Genomic DNA, 19,730 nt, shown 5'->3' on the forward strand with positions numbered 1-19,730 from the left:
AGTGATACTGCAGAATGACTTGGTTCATTTCTCTGGTTATTCCTTCACTGGAATTCATTTATTCATTCATTCAGCTAGAATCAAAGCAGAAAACATTGGAAATATGCAACAGAACACCTGGCAACTTTGGAGAGAAGAAAAAGTTTCTATTTCCAGTAATATTCTGATGCAATGCCATCAAACTCGGTGCTGTTTCTCTCTCCACACTCGCTGCCTGATGTGCTGAGTATTTCTGGTGCTTTCCTCTTTCAGAGACTTACCTGACTGGTAACTGTTGGACCTTGTTATTTTGCACGAAATACAGCATTTTTGCTCACGGTTTTATGTTCTGTAAAAAATTGTTGCTGTTATTGACCTACTTCAAGTGTCTGAGCCCTGATGCAGGTATGACTGGGTGATGCAGCTCAGGCCTTCCAGTAACTTGGTGAAGGGATGAGGTGAAAAGTCCCAACAGAACTAAAATGTACGCAGCTCCTTTTCAGCCCTCCCTTCAGAAAGCCAGGCCCTTGACTTTGGGAGGCAGAAGGAGAGCAATTGAGTATCCTCTCACCTGCTCGCTGTGTCTGGGTTCTTGGCAGGGCACATCGCCAACCTCCCCCTTCCCACCCCCCACCCTGCTATTTGCCTACTTTCTCGCTGTACTTTTGACACCTCTCTCTCTCTTTCTCTCTCCATTTTGTCTCTCTCCCTCCGCTCCTTGGATGCAGCCAAGCGTAAAGCATGGAAATTAAACCGTGTAGGTAGTTTGCGAAATATATACAGCACCAGCAGCACAAGTACCAACGCAGAAGGTAATGAACTCAAGGGAATGGCAAACTTTACACCGACCAGCCAGTCGAAAGCTTGGTTAGAGGATAACTTGGCCACTTGTGTGGGCTTTGACTTTGTTTGTATTTCTTTTTTAAGCTTTATTTAACTGCTTCATTTTTGTCATCCGTGTTCCTTTTTCTTTACTTAAATTTTGACCTTTCCCTCCAGCTGTAGAATAGTGATGTTTAAATTACTTCAAGAAACCCATTTCCATTCTCCCCGCCCCACCCCCAACCCCGACTTCTGCATGTTGGCATTCGATGTAATATTTTCCAAGTTATTGCAGTTTAAGGTGCAAGTAGCAGGTGTAATGATCTGTGGCAAAATACAATCGTGTGCTGTGACATTTAAGTACAGTGTTTAATTTGTTTTGCGAAACATTGCTTGTAATGCTCTTTGTCGCTGAGCTCCAATCCTGAGCTGGTGCACACCAGGTCATTTGCATGTGCGAATGCTTTATAGTCTATGCCTGTTATTCTGTACTGAAGGTCACCTGAGTCAAAGTTCATAAATTGACTTGAAATGCTTTCACCAAAAGGCAGCAATCACACGTTAGTTTAATAGAAGATTGAATTTTTCATTTGTACACGAAAATTATAAATTAGGTTGGGTTTTTTTCCCCTTGTACAAAATGTCAGGGGGTCAATTTATTCAACTGCCCAAAATCCATTTCAAAGCTCTTTAATACGTGTCGTCATGGACTCATATATGGTCTATGGAATGCAGAGCTGGTCACATTCCAGTAAGTCAGCTATAATGGGCAGTGTTGTCACTGGATCAGATGATCATGAGCCCTTGCCGTCTTATTAGACTTCTTCTGCGGTAGATTTAATTTAATAATTTTCTGATTGTTATTGTTTTCCTCAGAATTTCTGGGGTTTTTTTTTGGATGTAAAAATTCCACTACACTGAATGGAAGCTGAACTGCTTAGTGTGTGAACTTGAGGACTATGTTTTTATCAATAATTGATTCAGGTCAACTTTAGAACTGGATCACTGAGAAATATTTTATCAATTGATCTATCAATAAATGACCCAATCTGTAAACTGCAAAATTGACGGCAAGTGGTTGAGCTCCCATTTCTGAGTGCTCCCAGCAAGACTTCAAAGGCCAGTGTTTGCTGAGAATCTTTTGCTCCAAAATAATGTTGTTGGTTTGACATTTCCTGCATTCATAATTTCCGTAGGATTTGAGCAGAAAGATATCATGGCCTCTGATTTTTCATCGTCATCTCATGGGCTCTCTTACATTTTTAAAGTAGACTCTTGGCTCCAAAGCATTGCTCTGTGGTATGTGCCCTTGTATTTTTGAGAACACGTTGAACTTAACGGCACTGTGAATGGGCATTTGGCACTGTGCTGCCCAACCTCCCACATTAATCCATTGCTACCAATCTCACTTGCCTCAATGGCTTCTCCACAGTCTTCAATCATTCACTCAGATGGATTATTCTCACCCCGCTTGAGTTGCATAATCTTTCCTGAGATTCTTGGTGAATGTGCAAGTAACAATGTCCCCTGGTTTTGGACAATCATTTGACCAGAACGTAGAACAAGCACAAGGACAGACTCCTTAGCTAAATACATTTCCATCAAATATGATGCCATTTTAAGCTAGTCCTGCATTGGTCCATATTCTCTCCATTCCCTGCTTGTTCATATGTCTTTGAAATGTTGCTATCTACTACCTCCCCTGATAGCACCAACCACTCTGTGTGCAAACAGAAAACTCCACTGGGAAACCCCCTTTAAACTTAACCCCCAGCTTCCTTCCCATCTTAAACTTATGACCTTTAACATTTTATCCTGGGGGAAAAGACTGTCTACCTTATCTATGCAACTCATAATTTCTACCAGCATCTAATGCTCCAGAAAGATACAGTAAAACCTCGTTAGAACGCGGTAGTTGGTGTCCAAGATTTCATACTGCATTACAGCCAAGTCGCGGAACAGATGCATAAAATACTGTGACTCAAACCCTATAATAAGGCCTTTAAGACCTTTAAACTCCACATATGAACATACACATCCTGTAAATGAGTCATAAGAATCCGTTTTTGAGTTTGTGGCTGTTGGCCACTGTTAGCCTGGCTCCTAAAATCAGTGTTTGGGGTCCACAGTCACCTGCGCTATAAGCGATTCCGTGGATTAACGAATTACAGTTTCACTGTAATTGGATTTTCTCCAACCTCTCATCATATCTAATACTCTCGTGGTGAACCTCTTCTACACCCCTTCCACATCCTTCCGAGAGTGTGCCAACCAGAACTGCACACAGTGCTCTAGGTGTGGCCTCACTAAATTTAAAAACTGCTCCAACGTGGCCTCACAGCTTTTATATTCAATGCCCCAGTCAATGAAAGCAAGCGTGTCGTTCGCCTTCTTTACCACCCTACCCACCTGTGTTTCCACTTTCCAAGCAAGAGCTGTGGACTTTCCTCCCAAGATCCCTCTGTACATCAGTACTCCCAGGGTTCCTGTCATTTACTCTATACGTTCATCTTGCTTTTCACCTCCTCACACCTGTCTGGATTAAACTCCAGTCGAGATTAAAGTGCTTGGAGATATCTTATAATGGAAACAGTCTCCACTATATTAAATGTCTTTGGGTCACCATTCAGAAGGGAAAAGAACCCAGTTCGTCAGGCCTGTACCCTCTCCATTCTGGTCATTGTTTTTACACCTTTCCAATTATTCTTTCTTATATATGTTTCTAACATATTAAAGTTAGAATTCCCACAAAGCCTCAAATAGAATAGGTAAACTCACTGCCTTTCATTTGATTAAGAAAACTTAACTCAATTCTCTTACTTCTCTTTTCAGTCAATGATTGTCCAGATGCTGTGTGTCTTTTTCTAAAATTATAAGCAGAAGTGAACAATCTTTTGATGCCCTTTAATGCTGGCTATCAGGTTGCAGACAACTTCCTTTGAAAGCAGGCAGCTTTTCAAAGCTCTTTTCTGAATGATACCAGTAATTCCTAATTATGCATCTGTTGTCTCTGTAATAGTTGATGAAAAAACAGTGGCCAATTCTCTCCTGTTGGTAATTGCTTCCAAATGTGAACTCTTTAACCGTTTAAATTCTGATTCCATATAATCCAAAGTTAGACCCATTAACCGGTAAAAATTCAGTAGTTAGATTTTATTAGTGGAGTCCAAATACCTTTAACTCTTTAGTGCCTATCTCTGAAACCTCCATTTGCAATTAAAAACATAATATGAGAATTAGGAGCAGGAGTCGGCCGTCAGGGCTGTCAAGCCTGCTCTGCCATTCAAGAAGATCATGACTGATCTGACTGTGGATTCAGATCCACTCACCTGCCTTTCCACATAACCCTCGGTAAGTTTGTGCCTTGGCCATATGCCCCCTACATTTCCCTTTTGATCTTTGCCTGGTCTGAAGTATCCCCAAAGTAAGCAGATTGAAATGAGTTACAAAAAGAGACTTTGGGTTCAAGCAGGCACACCAAGTTTTCCATTTCTTCATTCTTTTGTTTCCTCTGCAGAGCAAGAAGAGAACTTTGAGTTTATAATTGTATCCCTCACGGGTCAGACATGGCATTTCGAAGCTGCTTCTTACGAAGAGAGGGATGCGTGGGTCCAAGCAATTGAAAGTCAGATTTTGGCCAGTTTACAATCGTGCGAGAGCAGCAAGAACAAGGTACTGTCCCAAGCTCTGTCCTTTGATGTGCATCTTAAACATGCACTTTTACCTTTCCTGATGAAGGCTTTCAGCCTGACACTTTGGCAATCTTTGTCTGACCTGCAGAGTTCCTTCACATTTTGTGTGTTGCAAACATAAACCTTCAGAGTTTATCTATGTCTGGTCATAGCCTCTTGCCCAACTGAGGCTCCCGTAATTGGAGGAGTAACACCTTATATTCTACCTGGACACTCTTCAACCAGACGGCATGAACATTGAACTCCTTTTTCCCTACCCCTCTGTCTCCTTTCCTCCAGCTTCCCACCCCTTTCTCTTCCCACTCCTATCAGAGAGCTGCCTCTCCCCCAATCACCTCAGATTTTTCTCTTCTCCCCTCCAACCTGCATCCACCTCTTAGCTGTTAGCCTGTGCTCCTACCCCTGCCCCTTCCTCATCTCTTCTTCTCTGCACTCGCCCCAACTTTTTATTCACGTTTGCTCACACCTTGACGAAGGGCTCAGGCCCATCAGTTCCCCTTTACTTCCCATCGATGCTGCATGACCTACTGAGTTCCTGCAGCACTTTGTGTATTGCATGACCCCCACTGTCTGCAGATTTTATGGTTTAACTCCCTTTACAGTTTCCCCTTCCAATCCTTTACATGTTTTTTTTATATATGTGATACTGGTTGTTATAATTAAATATAATTCCACTCTATTAAAAGAATAATTTGCTTGTGCCTGTTTATGTTGAAGAAAATAAAGTGTTATGGGTGTGAGGCAGAGGAAAATTAGATTGTTGTGGAGTAGGTTTACGTAGGCCAGCACAAGATTGTGGGCCGAAGGGCCTGGGCTGTGCTGCAATATTCTATGATCTATCTCTAACAGCACAGAATTTGGCTTCAATACTGAGTGGACCAATAATTGGCAAAGGGTGTTTGGGCAGGTCGAGGAAAGCTTCATCTTGGGACTTCATGAATAAAAGATTGAAATGTAAAAGTTGAGTCTGCAGGAATCAAAAAGCTCTGTTTCCTTTTGTTAATTGTAGCTCTAACTTCATTTTGCACACAACACACCTCTGCGGAAAATTAGACATGAAGTTTGAACTGGTTTACAAAGTCCATCGGGGCACTAACCTCGTAAAACTAGTAAAGCAGTCTCATCCGTCCACTGCACTGACCCCATTTGTGTAGTTTGTTCATACTTTCAGCAGAACTTAAGTTTCTTGAGTGAGTTTAAAAATTGTTGACCTTAGATGTCTATTATTCATACCAGTTGTTCAGAAGTACAGAACATGACAAGTGTTTCCTGATATCTCAAAATTAAATACAGTGTTAATTAATAGAAAATGGAATTCTAGATAGACACACAAGAACAGGTGGAGGCCTTTGTCTTCACAGATCTTGGTTGATCTGTATCTCCACCTGCCTTCCTTGGCTCAACAAAAATATCTACTGATTTCAGTTTTGAAATATTAATTGGATCGCAGCCTCTCAAGCAAAGTTGCTGCAGAAGTTCACTGGCCTGGTGTGTATGGGCACTTCCCAACATCTTTGCGAAAGAGCTTAGCCTTAGGTTATGCTAAAATACTTCATAAAATTTTTAAAAACAGGAAAATGTTATGTATTTCTCACAACCTCTGGGTTATGATCAACATTGTTGTGAATCATCAACTGTTTTGTCTCTTAATCAAGGGGATGTTTAATAATTTGATAATTAGGTGAAGGGGCAAGATGGCAAAGGTTTACTGTAATTTTGATTTATTCGACAGGTGACTAATTCGCTTGAGTACAGGCACGTTTTGAGAGGGTTGCTTCATTAATGGTTCCGTTTGGTGGGAGCTTGTGTTTCTCTTTGTGAATAATTGCTCAAGGTCCTGAAGTCAGAACTTTCTTCAAGGGAGCTGCTAATTGGGAGCCAAGTGGTTCCCAAAGGACAAACAGATGGGGAGGAATCAAAGTTAAACAAGACAGGTCTGCAGTTGCAGGGGTTGCGTGCAGTAAAGAAAGGTGCTGGAGAAACTCGGCAGGTCACGCAGCATCCTTCAGAAGTAAAGGGTAACCCCACATTTCAGGCCTGGGCCCTTCATCGGGTATAAGCAAGGGCAGGCAAAGGTGGCGGGAGGGGAAAGGAGGAGGGCGAAAAGTGCAGGATAGCAGGTGGATATAGATGGGAATGTAGAAGAGAAAAGGAGAGAAGTGAGGGGAAGAAAGAGGGAGGGAAGCTCTTTGATAGGAGAAAGGGAAAGGAAGGGGGAGGGGATCTGGAGGAAAGGAGAATGAGGGATAGGAAATGAGAGACTAAGGGAAAGAGGTTTAACAGAAACTGAAGGTCAATGTTAATGGCGTCTGGTTGGAGAGTGCCCAGATGTGGTTCCTCAGATTTGTAGGTGGCCTTGGTTTGGCAGTGCTTGAGGCCATGGACAGACATGTCGGAGTTGGAATGGGGCATGGAATTAAAATGCTTGGCAACTGGAGGTCCTTGCAGTTGTAACAGATAGAGAGCGTTGCTCCATTGATGCTGCCGTTAACCCCTCCCTATCTCAGCTATTCTTAACAGGTGGACCCATCTTCAGGTTTTGACAGTAAATATCACTTGGCAAGGGCTGTCCTTATTTTTTTTTAAAACTATTCAGCATGGTAGAAGCCAATCCCGGCTATTGAAATGTGTGCCATCCAATTAGCCTACCAATTCTGTATGTTTTTGGAGTGTGGGAGAAAACCGGAGCATCCAGGCAAAACTCACGCTGGGCATGAGGACTTATAGGCAATGCTGGATTTGAACCCATGACACTGATGCTGTAATAGCATTGTGCTAGCTGCAAAGGAAAGGATTCAAATATTGGGTAAACCATCTGTATTGGGTAAACCCAAAAGGTTTAATGATTCTCCAAAAGTGCATCAATAATGAATCTGCTTTGCTACATTAATTGACAGGGTTTGTTTACTGTCTTATTATTTTGTTTTTTAGTCTCGGTTAACAAGCCAGAACGAAGCTATTGCTCTGCAGTCAATCCGAAATATTTGGGGCAACTCTCAGTGTGTGGACTGTGAAGCTCTAAGTAAGTGATGAAACGTCGTTTTCTCGCGAATACTGTTTCTCTTCTAAATCCCTGTGCTTGTTCTCAGTAATTTCAAGGAGAGAAACAGAATATGAAAGGGGACAACAGGGGGCCGTCAGTTCATCATGTCTGTGCAAGGTCTTTGGAGCAGCAATTTAATTCGTCTTACTCCTCCACTCTTTCCCCAAAGGCACTCTCATCCTTTTTTTTAACATTCAACATTCCCCTGTTGAAAGTTAACATTGAAATTGCTTCTACCACCCTTTCAAACTGTGCATTCCAGTTTGTTGTAAACTACCAACTCAAAAGAAAAATCTCGTCTTCTCCCACCCCCACCCCCACTTTTTCACCAATTGCCTCAAATCCGTGACCTTGCATAACTGACAGTCCTGGCTGCAGAGATGCTTGCTCCCTTTCTTCAATCAAGGTCCCTCATAGACCTCTCTGTTAAATCCTGTGTTAGGCAGAAGATTTAGGTGGGAGGGGTGGTTGTTTAAACTCATGATTCGGGAGATGGGACCCTGAGCAGATAGTGGAGTGGTTGTGGTAAAAGGTGTTGCGAACAAAGACAGAAATAGAATGACTGAGCATGGAAGAAAATAATGTTCTGAGTATCGTTGGAAAGGCAGAAGAGCTTAGGATATGGATCAACACACAAAATTATATCTTGGCCCATCAGTAAGTATTGGTTGCAGGAGCAGGACTGGCAGCTCAATGTTCGGCGGGGAGAGGTTACTGTTTTTATACGTGATAGAGAGGGGGGATGAAATAGGAAAGGGTGGTATTACTCGTCAGAGAAAATGTCACAGCAGTGCTCAGTCAGGACAGACTGGAAGGCTCATCTACTGAGGCTGTATGGAGGAACTGAGGAATGAGAAAGGAATGACCACATGAATGGAGTTACATTGTAGACCACCCAATAGTCAGTAGTGATAGCAAACAATTGCAGGAAACTGAAGGCTGTAATTGCTGGTGACTTTAACTTACCATTTTTGACTGGGATGAGTTAGAGTTTGTCAAATGTGTTCAGAAAAGTTGCCTTAATATATGTCAGTCCCAACTAGAGAGAGTGCAATACTGCATCTATTAGGGAAAGAGACAGGACAGGTGATAGAAATATGTGTCAGGGAACACTTTGGATCTAGTGGTCATAAGGCCATTAGTTTCAAGGTAATTATGGATAAGGATAGGTCTTGAGTTAGGATACTAAATTGGAGAAAGGTCCATTTTGATGGTATCAAAAGCAGAAAGCAGAACTAAGACACCTGATGGATTGCAACAGATTGTTTGCTGGCAAGGTACGGTTGGTAAGTGGGAGGCCTTCATAGGTGAAATTTTGAAAGTACAGAGTTTGTACATTCCTATCAAAATTAAAAGCAAAATGTTAATTTTCAGCAGATATTGAGGCCCTGTAGAAGAAGAAGGACGTGTATAGCAGGTATAGGCAGCAAGGAACAAATTAGGTTCTTGAGGAGTATAAGAAAAGTACAGAAACGGCTTGAGAAGAAAATCATGAGGGCTAGAAGAAGACATGAGGTTGCTTTGGCAGATAAGGTGAGAGAAAATCCCAAAGGCTTCTATATGTTAATTATGAGCAAAAGGAGAGCAAGGGACAAAATTTGTCCTTTTCATAGACCCTATATAGATTCTGGAAGAGGAGGTGCTTGCCGTCTGTAGGCAAATAAAGGTGGATAAATCTCCAGGGTCTGACAAGATATTCCATCGGACTTTGAGGGAGGTTCATGCAGAGATTGCAGGGGCCCTAGCAGGAGTATTTAAAACGTCCTCGCCACAGGGGAGATGCTGGAGAATTGGAGGATAGCTAGTGTTGTTCCATTGTTAAAGAAGGGCTCGAATAATAATCTGGGAAATTATAGGCTGGTGAGCCTGACATTAGTAGTGAATAAGTTACTGGAAAGTATTCTAAGAGATCAGATAAATAACTATTTGAAATTTGGATAGACAGGGACTGATGAGGAACAGTCTGCATACCTTTGTGTGTGGTAGGTTGTGTCTAGAGTTTTTCAGGGAGGTTACCAGGAAAGTTGATGAAGGAAAGACAGTGGATGTTGTCTTGAATGGAATTTAGTAAGGCCTTTGATAAGGTCCCGCTTCGAAAGTTAGTCAAGAAGATTCAGTTGTTTGGTATTCAGGAGGAGGTTATAAATTGGATTCCACATTGGCTTTGTGGGAAAGCTGGAGAGTGGTAGTAGATTGTTGCTTTCTGATTATAGGCCTGTGACTAGTGGTGTGTCTCAGGGATCGGTGCTGGGTCCATTGTTGTTTGACATCTAATCAGTGATATAGATGATAATTTTGTAAATTCAATCATCAAATTTTCAGATGACCGAAGATTGTGGGGTGTAGTGCAGAGGGATGAAGGTTTTCAAAGCTTTCAGAGGGATCTGGACCAGCTGGAAAAATGAGCTGCAAAATGGCAGATGAAATTTAATAGACAATTGTGAGGTGTTGCATTTTGGGAGGACAAACCAAGGTAGGACTTGCATGATAAATGGAAATGTACTGAGGAGTGCAGTAGAACAGAAGGATCTGGGAATTCAGAATACATAATTCCCTGAAAGTGGCATCACAGGTAGATAGCATCATAAAAAGAGCTTTTAGCACATTGGCCTTTGTAAATTAAAATTAGGATGTTATGTTGAGGTTGTATAATGCATTGGTGAGGCCAAATTTGGAGTATTGTGTACAGTTTTGGTTGCCTACCTACAGGAATAATGTGAATAAAATTGAAAGAGTTCAGAGAAAATTTACAAGGATGTTGCCAAGACTTAAAGAGCTATGTTAGGTTAGGACTTTATTCCCTGGAGCATCAGAGAATATGAGGAAGATATGATGGAAGTGTACGATATTATGAGGGATATAGATAGAATAAATGTAAGCAGAGTTTTTCCACTGAGGTAGGGTGAGACAAGAACTAGAGGACATGTGTTAAAGTGAAAGGTGAAATGTTTAAGGGGAACATTAGGGGAACTTCTTCACTCAGAGAGTGGTGGAAGTGTGGAGCGAGCTGTCAATGCAAGTGCAGGATGTGGGTTCGATTATATTTCGGAGAAATTTAGACATGTACATTGATGGGAGGGGTATCAAGTGCAGTTGATGAGCTAGATGGAAAAATAGCTTGGCTTTGCCTAGATGGGTCAAAGGACCTGTTTCTGTGCTTTGGCGTTCGATGATTCAAGGAACCCCAAACCAATGCAGCAGTCTGGTAAATTTTGAGAAAAGCCCCCTCTGCCTCAAGCCAACAGAGTACATCTTCACAGCAACCCTTGTCACTTCTCTTTGCTTTCCAGGATTGGCTCATCAGTTGATGGTAACCTGACCCCAGAAGCTGATCTGCACATAAAATGTACTGACGAGGGTGAAGGAGTGCTATTCATTGGACTGGGCTAATGAAAAATTCTGTCTGTTGTCACATTGATGGACCGAGACATTACCAGCATCATATTCAACAAAAAATATTTGTAATAGATGAATGTCAAGAGTTAAAATATTGTTGAAGGGGGAAAATTTATCCGATGAAGAGGGACTTATGTTAAGAAAAGTTTAATGAATTGCCATTGGTTATTTCAGGTCCTGACTGGGCTAGTTTGAACCTTGGAGCCCTCATGTGCATTGAGTGCTCGGGTATTCACCGCAATCTCGGTACCCACCTGTCACGTGTCCGCTCTCTGGACCTTGATGATTGGCCAGTGGAACTCATCCGCGTGATGTCATCCATTGGGAACGAAATGGCGAATGGCATCTGGGAAGGAAGTGCTCAGGGACATACTAAGCCCTCACCAGATTCCACAAGGTAGAGTACAGGTTTCTGTTCATTAAGTAGCTGCTAGAATCCTCCTTTGGGCATTTGTTGTGTGCAGATGGCTGATTTGCTCCTGCCGTCCTTTAACCTTGTTGCCTTTTCCTTCACCATTTGGTTGCTGCTTTAAACTCTTAGATGAGTTGCAGGTTTTATTATCTGATCTCATTGTCTCATCTCGTGGATTGATTTTACATAAAACTTCTGAGGAACATTAAGCAATAGTATTACAGCACTGGCAACTCAGTTGTGAACGGCGTTGTCTGTATGGAGTCTGTACGCTTGCCCCATGTCTTGCGTGGGTTACCTCCGGTTGCTGTGGTTTCCTCTCACCCTCCAAAAATGTACAGGCTTTGTAGGTTCATTGGTATATTTGAGCGGTGCGGACTCATGTGCTAGAATAGCCTGTTACCATGCTAAAAAAAAGAATGCCTTGGACCATGTTAAGAGGGCCAAAAAAGTACAGCGTGGGGTGTCCCAGAACAGGCTGCGTGAGGTTTTGATCGACCTCTCTGAATGCAAAAAAAATTCCTCCACATTTCAACCCAGAATGTATCCACTTGCAATGACAAATGCAGAAAGCAGAACTAAGACACCTGATGGGACCAGGTTTGGGTTTTATGAGGAGCCAATAAGGAGTGTGGCTGGGTAGACAAGGAGGAACCAATAAATTTATTATCTCTGTATTTTCAAAATGGGCTTGATAGGATACCATGGAAAATTTTGCATGAAAATTTTATTGAGTTCAAGGTAACTCTCCATTAATAATGCTGCAAGATATTTCAAGTCAAGTCAAGATGAGGGTGAAGAGCCTTGATTTAACACTATCTACCTGTGCAGCTTTTCCACAATATTGGACTGAGTTGCATGTAAAGTTGTGCTAAAACCCACAAACAGAGAGGAGTGTGCTAACACCCAATCAGGACTGTAATCCTTCCACGCAACTATACAGAGAACATGACAGCACAATACAAGCCATTCAGCCCACAATGTTGTGCTGTTCTATGTACACAAACTCTACAATAACCTCACAAAGATACCCTTCCAGTCTTTAAGCCTGTTCTGCATGCTGCAGAAGGCTCATTTGAGCCTTCTTCCTAATGAGATAGGGTAGAAAATGAAGCAATAACCTTGGACCACCCAGAGAATGAGGTCTCATTTAGTTGCTCATTTAGCTCAGGGTTCAACATGATCATTGAGGCTGGAGGATAAACTGTCATCACTGGGACTCAACACCCGTCTCTGCAACTGGATCCAGAACTGCTTGACTGAAAGACAACAGTCAGTGCGGGTTGGTGGCACTGGCGTGCTTCAGGGCTGTGTGCTCAGCCCTCTACCTTTCACACTGCTGGCTCAGATCTACACTGCTAGATTCAGCTCAAATAGAATCACCAAGTTTACAGATTTTACAATAGTAGTTGGCCTTATTGGCAACAATGATGAGTTTGCTTACAGAGAACAACCACCTGAGTCTCAACGTTGACATAAACAAAAGAGATGAATGTCAACTTCAGGAGGATGAAGGACTACTCTCCACAACACAACAATGAAGAGCACAAAGTTCCTTGGTGTACATTTTAAAGACAACCTATCCTGGACCCAGGACCTGCACTTCCAAAGGATGTTGAGGAGGGCAAGGCTACCAGCATCCATCTTAACAACATCTTACAGGAGCACAGTTAAAAGTATTCTGTCTGGCTGCATCATTGCATGGCATGGTAGCTGCAAAGTATCAGACGGAAGTCAATACAGAGGATCATTAAAATGGCCAAGAACATCACCCTTTCCCCTATTGACAACATACACTGCGACCATTGTTTAAATAGGGCTCAAAAAATTATCGAGGATCTCCTTTTTCCATCACACAGGATCTTTGACCCACTACAATCATGAAGGAGGAACAGGAGTAACAAAATCAGGACAGCCAGGCTGGGAAGCAGCTTCTTCCCGCAGGCTATGAGATTGATGAAATAGTATTGTGTAACATCTCTTATAAATTAAACAAGTAAACTTTTCTGAAATATTGATGCATATTTATTTTATATTTTATGTTTGTATGTGATAATTGTGCACAATGTGAGAAATGTGTGTGTGGGTGTGTATGTATGTGTACCATGGCCAAGAGAAATGATGTTACCTCAGGTTGTATATTTACAGTCATAATAATGGACTCCAAGAGGGTATGTCCAGGGTGTGACAAGCCCTTCATTACATTGGCAGTGGGAGATGTAGCTGGAATCCACGAAGGAAAGAAAAGTTAGTGTGATGTTCTGAGCTGCATTCACCACCTTCTGCACCTTCTTCTGACCTTGAGCAGAGCAGCTCTCATCCCACACTGTCATGCATTAGCAAGTCTTCTTTCACCAGAACATCTGTAGAAGTGATATACATGCCAAACTTCCTTAGTGTTCTAAGAAAGTGGAGGCATTTGTGTGCTTTTTTTAGACCACATTGAAGTGGTTGGTCCATGTCAGATCATTTGAGATGTCTATTTCTAAGAACTTAATGCCCTTTCCACTTGAACACCATTGATGTGGACAGTGGTGAGGTCTCTGCTCCCTTCCTGAGGTCAGTGATCATCTCCATTGTTTGACTGACAATGACAGAGAGGTGGTTACCTTGGGACCATGCAACAAGGCTTTCAGTTTTCTTGCTGTATTCAGTTTCATCGTGACTTGATACCCGGCCCACGGCTATGGTGTCATCGGCAAACTTGTAGATGAAGTCGGAGCAGTATTAATCTGTACATTTGCGGGTGCCGATGGATCTGAATGCACATCCTTGAGGAGCGTCATGTTAAGTGTGATCATGTTTTCATTGCACCTACTGTTCAAGACGGTAGAAACTGTGGTATAAGACTATAAGATGGAAGCAGAATTTGGTCATTTGGCCCATTGAGCCTGCTCTGCCACTTGAATCATGGCTGATGTATTTTTTCCTCTCAACCCCATTCGCCTGCCTCCTCGCTGTAATTTTGGGAGGTGTGATGGAACATGAGCTGGGCTTTGTGCTGTACTTTCAGTATCACAGTCTACATTATGATATGATCTCATGATCTTCCCTCTGCCCAGCTCACACCCTCCAACCCATTAATCAGTTGATGTCAACTGTAAATGGCTTTAATCGTTCCCTGCAATTATCAGCAAACCTTCGGAGTGTGGTTGAAACTTCCTCAAAGTAACAAATTGAAGCTGGCGTCTGCTGAAAGACTATTGACTTCCCACTTTTTACGCAGAGCCATTACTTCTCCACAGCACCTTTTTTTAATTACTTGTGAGCAAAAATCTTTCAGTGCAGATTGTGCAAAATTTTCATTTTTTCTCCTTTATCTGACTCTACTCAATACTGTGTCAAGAGTTGATGAGAGCTGGGATCAAATTTGATCAATATTGCCAAAATTAACATGAGCTTGTTCCAGAATTTATTTATTTAAAGCTCTAGTAATTTTCCCTGACAGTTTGGCTCCTGTTTTTAGACCATTGAATATGTATCACATTGGCTAATCCAGCAATTAGGTAGAGGAAGAAAAGTCAATAACAGAGTAATTTACTGTTTGTTAAAGGAGACACTAACTCCAAGATACAGTGTGGTAAATGTTGAGGGAAGCATAATAATGGATGAGCAATGTGAATGCTCAATGGAAAAGCTAACGAGTTTGGACAGGAAGGTGTGAGAGAGTCTGTATCATTAGGGAGCGGTGCCTTCTCTTCATATTGGATCCCCAACTTTCCCCCAACAAAGACTGGTGCCGACCTGAATCCTAACTGTTGAAATATCTGAACCGCCAAATGTAAAAGATGATAGAAAAGGCACTAGATTTGTATCCCCTCAAGATTTGACGATCAAAGCTTAAGGTATTTAAGCTGATTATTTGATTTGACGATAAATATTGTATTCTGACCCCTTGTTTTGATTCTATGACCTCCAGTTCGAGACTGACCAGCCTGTGGAAACGTTAACTCCACCTCTATATTGTCAAGTCCTGCAAGAATTTTGTAAGGTTCAATGAGATCATTTCTTGGTCTTGCAGAGAGCAAATCAAACAAATAACAGTGCAGCACAAGGACAGGCCCTTCAGTTCACCTTGTCTGAGTTGAGAACAATACTGAATTAAATTTCTTCCACTTACATACGTTCCATATCCCTCTATTTTCTGTACATGCATGTATCTGTCTGAAAGCATCTAAAATCACCACTGCCCTTGCCAGTCCATTCCAGACATCCACCAACTCTCTGTGTAAAAAAAATGCCTCCGCATTTCCTTTAAACTTTCTTCATAGAAACATTCAACACTACTGCACAGAAACAGGCCCCTTTGTTCCTTCTAGTCTGTGATGAACCATTTTATTTTGCCTACTCCGACTGGCCTGCACCCAGTCCATACCTCTCCCATCCATGTACCTGTCCAAATTCTTCTTAAATGTTAAAATTGAACCTCCATTCACCACCACTTCTGCTGGCAGCTCGTTCCACACTCCCACCACTCTCTGTGTGAAGAAATTCCCCCTCATGTTCCCCCTAAACTTTTCCCATTTCACTCTTAACCCGTGTCCTCTGGTTTGTATCTCACCTACGCTCAGTGGAAAAAGCCTATCGACATTTATTCTGTCTATTCCCCTCATAATTTTAAATACTTATATCAAATCTCCCCTCATTCTTCTATGCTCCAGGGAATAATGTCCTAACCTGGTTAACGTTTCCCTGTACCTCAAGTCCAGGCAACATCCTAATAAATCTTATCTGCACTTTTTCTATTTTATTGATAGCTTTCCTGCAGTTAGATGACCAAAACTGCAAACAATTCTCCAAATTTGACCTCACCAACTTTACCATAACATCCCAACACCTATACTCATCACTTTGATTTATGACAACCCACATTCTGCAAGAGGAGCATTCCCTGCCTTGGCTGCTATTTCCACTAGAGAAACAAAATATATGATAACTAAAACCTTCCCTTACCTGGAACTATCTGCTGAAGAATATTTATTCCTTGAATAGGGTGCCCCTTTCTTACTTCTCCTATCCCTTGCCTTTTACCTGTTCTTGCTGCATCTTGTTGAACCAGCCCACTCTGACTCAGCCCACTCTCTCAATGACTGCTCCACTGCATAGTTTCTCACTTTTATAATGATGCTCGGCTTCTTCCTCCAATCAGCTTCTCGCTGCTGCTTAGCCCCTTTTTAAATTCTAACTCTGCCACTCCTCAGGTCACCTGACCTCCCTTTTTCCTCCAATCTTCCTCCCCCTCACCTAAAACACTTGTCTTCTCCTGTTTGATATTTCACCCAGGGGATAAAGATTCTGACTGTCCTCTCTATCGATGCGTCTCATAATTGTATAGCGTTCTATTAGGGCTCCTCTCAGCCTCCAATCCTCCAGAGAAAACCACCCAAGTTTGTCCAACCTCTCCCCACAGCTCATACCTTGTAATCCAAGCAGCATCCTGGTAACCTTCATCCAAAGCCTCCACATCCTTATTGTAATGGGGCGATCAGAATTGCCACTTGTTTCTTCTTGGCTACTGACATGATCTGGTTTAAGTTAATGCAATCCATATTTCCATGTGCCACATTCTCCGCGAGACTGCGTGAGTTTCCCTCGGATGCTCCGAGCTGCGGAGTTGGTGGGTTAATTGGCCTCTGTAAATTGCACCAAGTGTGTGGGTGGGTGGTAGAAACTCGGGGGGGGGGGGGGGGGTGGTGATACATGAGAAAAGTAAAGGGTTGATGTCAGTTGGGACCCGATGGTCTGAGTGCTGTATCTCTATGCTAGTATGATCTCCTGCTAAGTCTCAGTTCGGGTCTGGGAAGATGAACAACCACATCTTTGGGAACCAAGTAATTTACAGAGGCAGAACGTCTCAAAGTGCTGCACGCAGCTTAGGCACCCTGAAGTTGGTCATAGTTACTCCTGCCACCAGTTGCTTGTGAGAAGGAGGACCAGAACTATAGAACTCTGCAATACACAAGCCCTTCCACCCATCTAGTCTGTGCCAAACTGTTACTCTGACTAGTCCCTGTGACCTGCACCCAGTCCATAGCCCTCCATACCTCTCCCATCGATGGACCTATCCAGAGTTGTCTTAAATGTCAAAATAGAGACTGCACTCACCAGTTCAGTTGGCAGTTCATTCCACACTCTCATGACTCTGCATGAAGAAGTTCCCTCTCTTGTTCTCTTTAATAATTTCACCTTTCACCCTTAAGCCTTCTCCTCTTGTTCTTGGCTTACCCAACCTCAGTGGGTTAAGCCTGTTGGCATTTACTCTGTACATAGCCCTCATAATTTTGTCTACCTCTATCAAATTTCCACTCATTCTCTGATGCACTAGGGAATAGTCTTAACCTGTTTAACCTTTCCCTTTAACTCAATTCCTTAAAACCTGGCAACCTTCTTGTAAATCTTCTCTGGACTCTTTCCCATAGGTAGGTGAAAGCTTGGAAGTCTAGTTTTGTGAGAAGGAAGCGAGCATGTGTGGATGTGTGCCTGGCAACCAGGTGCTGGGCCTGCTGGGAAGAATGCTTATAAGGTCCACTCTGCAGGGGCAGTAGGCCAGCAGGGGGGAAGATGGGGGGGTGGGGGGGGGGGGGTAGTGCCTTAGCTGCGTACAATACTTTGAGATGTACCATCTCTGTATAGGGATTTCCACCCACAGATTGGCTCCATGCCTTCTTGGATGCCAAGGTCACAGTGGTCATCCAGTTGGGTGCCACTGGCCTTTTCTCTGGGGAGAGGAGGGTCTGTCAGCAGTCAGGAAGGGGCAGGATACGTTTCCCTTCCCCCCCCCCCCCCCCGAACAGAGCAGCAGGAGGTAACATCAGATGGATGGGCAGCTCGGCAATCGTGCAGTGTGTCATTGCACCCCACGTGCTCGCCATGTTTGGACACAAGAAAATAGGAGCAGAGGCAGGTCACAGCCTGTCCCACCATTCAGTATCATCATGGCTTATTCACCCCAGGCTCATGGTGTATCACGTCCTCAATCCCACAAACTTCCAAGAATGCACCTCCCTGCACTGTAAATGCTTCCCGCAGACCAACCTCCACAACCCTCTGAGGTGGAGGAGTTCCATAGATTCTCTCCTTTCTACAAGAAGAAAACCTTGCTGGGAGATTCCAATCTCTGCAGATCAGCAACATCACCTCCTTCTCCCGGACCATCAACACAGGGGCACCCCAAGGCTGCATGCTTAGACCCCTGCTCTGCTCCCTCTATACACTCGACAGCATGGTCCAACACAGTCAGAAAATTTGCTGATGACACCACCACTGTTGGCCAAATAAGTAATGAGTCAGAATAATGGATGGAAATCAAATGATCAGTACCTTATTCTGTAGATAGGTCCCTTTGTTTGTGATTCTCCCACTAGTGGAAATGACAGCATTTGCCCTGTCAAGCCCCATTAGGATTATAAATGTTTGAATAATCATCTATCAAAGCTCCATAAAATACAGATCCCACCTGTTCACCATCTCTCGATGAGTGAAACCTCTCAACCCAGGAGCTACTAGCTTGGTGAATCTACATCCATTGCTACTTTACCCTTTGCGACTTTACCCTTTGCTCAGTCCAGGAACCATTGAATGTTGAGACCTTCCAGAGCTTTCAGTCCAAGCGTGCAGCCAATGCGTGATCACATTAGGGCACCAGAATATTCACTGCAATGTACCCTGTACCCAGCTCCAAAGTGGTTGATTTGTGCCTCTCCCTGCCTCATTACTACAGAGGAAGGTGCTTTGAGTTGAGGCCTGGCGTCTTGCCACCTGCTTCCAAGCAACAAAGCCTGGAAACACCCCATGGGAGATCCTGTTGACAAATAACACGAGAGCCATGGTGAGATTGTTGCTCGTGGGTCAGCCTGATGCTCCCATTGACCCCAGGAGTTGAGAAAGAAGCAAATCAGGGGTCAGTGCGTTGGAAGAAGCAGGTGACTCTGTGGTCTGCCTGTTTTATGGAGGTGATTGCACAGGTTAGGGCACCACCATTGATGTCAAGAATGATGCTACTCTGCACTCCCAGAGTGGACTGGTGGAGAGCGCTCCTTGAATCTCAAAAACTCGCCCTGATACTGAGTCTGGAATTGAAACGTCAACAATCCCTTGTCCTCCCCTCCCCTTGCCACTGGATCTGCTTGACCCTCCAGCAGGTCTCTTGTTTCCAAGGAGTGGTCAGAGAGTGTCGGTCGGTAACCATGCCATGTTATGGGGGCAGGAGTTACTGGTGTGTTATCAGAGAAGTAACCACAGGAACCACGGTCAAAAGGACACACTGTTGATGTGTAAAAAGAGGCAAGTTGTTGGGTCAGTGTGCTCAACTCCTCAGGAACTTGTATGCACCCAGACCCTGTTGCAAGGTCGTGGACCTCTCGGATTAAGTGTGGTGTTACAGACA

The 19,730-nt window shown here is 43.2% G+C and overlaps 1 protein-coding gene across 4 annotated transcripts in view; it reads left to right on the forward strand.

The window, feature by feature from the left end:
* Positions 1–19,730, forward strand: part of agap1 (ArfGAP with GTPase domain, ankyrin repeat and PH domain 1) — a 786,550-nt gene that overhangs the window by 672,580 nt on the left and 94,240 nt on the right. For all 4 annotated transcript variants that reach the window (XM_069934384.1, XM_069934385.1, XM_069934382.1 and 1 more), the window contains 3 exons: positions 4,319–4,473; positions 7,425–7,515; positions 11,107–11,329. In XM_069934384.1, the coding sequence (XP_069790485.1) occupies positions 4,319–4,473; positions 7,425–7,515; positions 11,107–11,329 (469 nt within the window). The remainder of the gene's footprint in view (positions 1–4,318; positions 4,474–7,424; positions 7,516–11,106; positions 11,330–19,730) is intronic.

The sequence above is a fragment of the Narcine bancroftii genome, chromosome 4 (assembly GCF_036971445.1).
Source record: "Narcine bancroftii isolate sNarBan1 chromosome 4, sNarBan1.hap1, whole genome shotgun sequence".
Taxonomy (NCBI): domain Eukaryota; kingdom Metazoa; phylum Chordata; class Chondrichthyes; order Torpediniformes; family Narcinidae; genus Narcine; species Narcine bancroftii.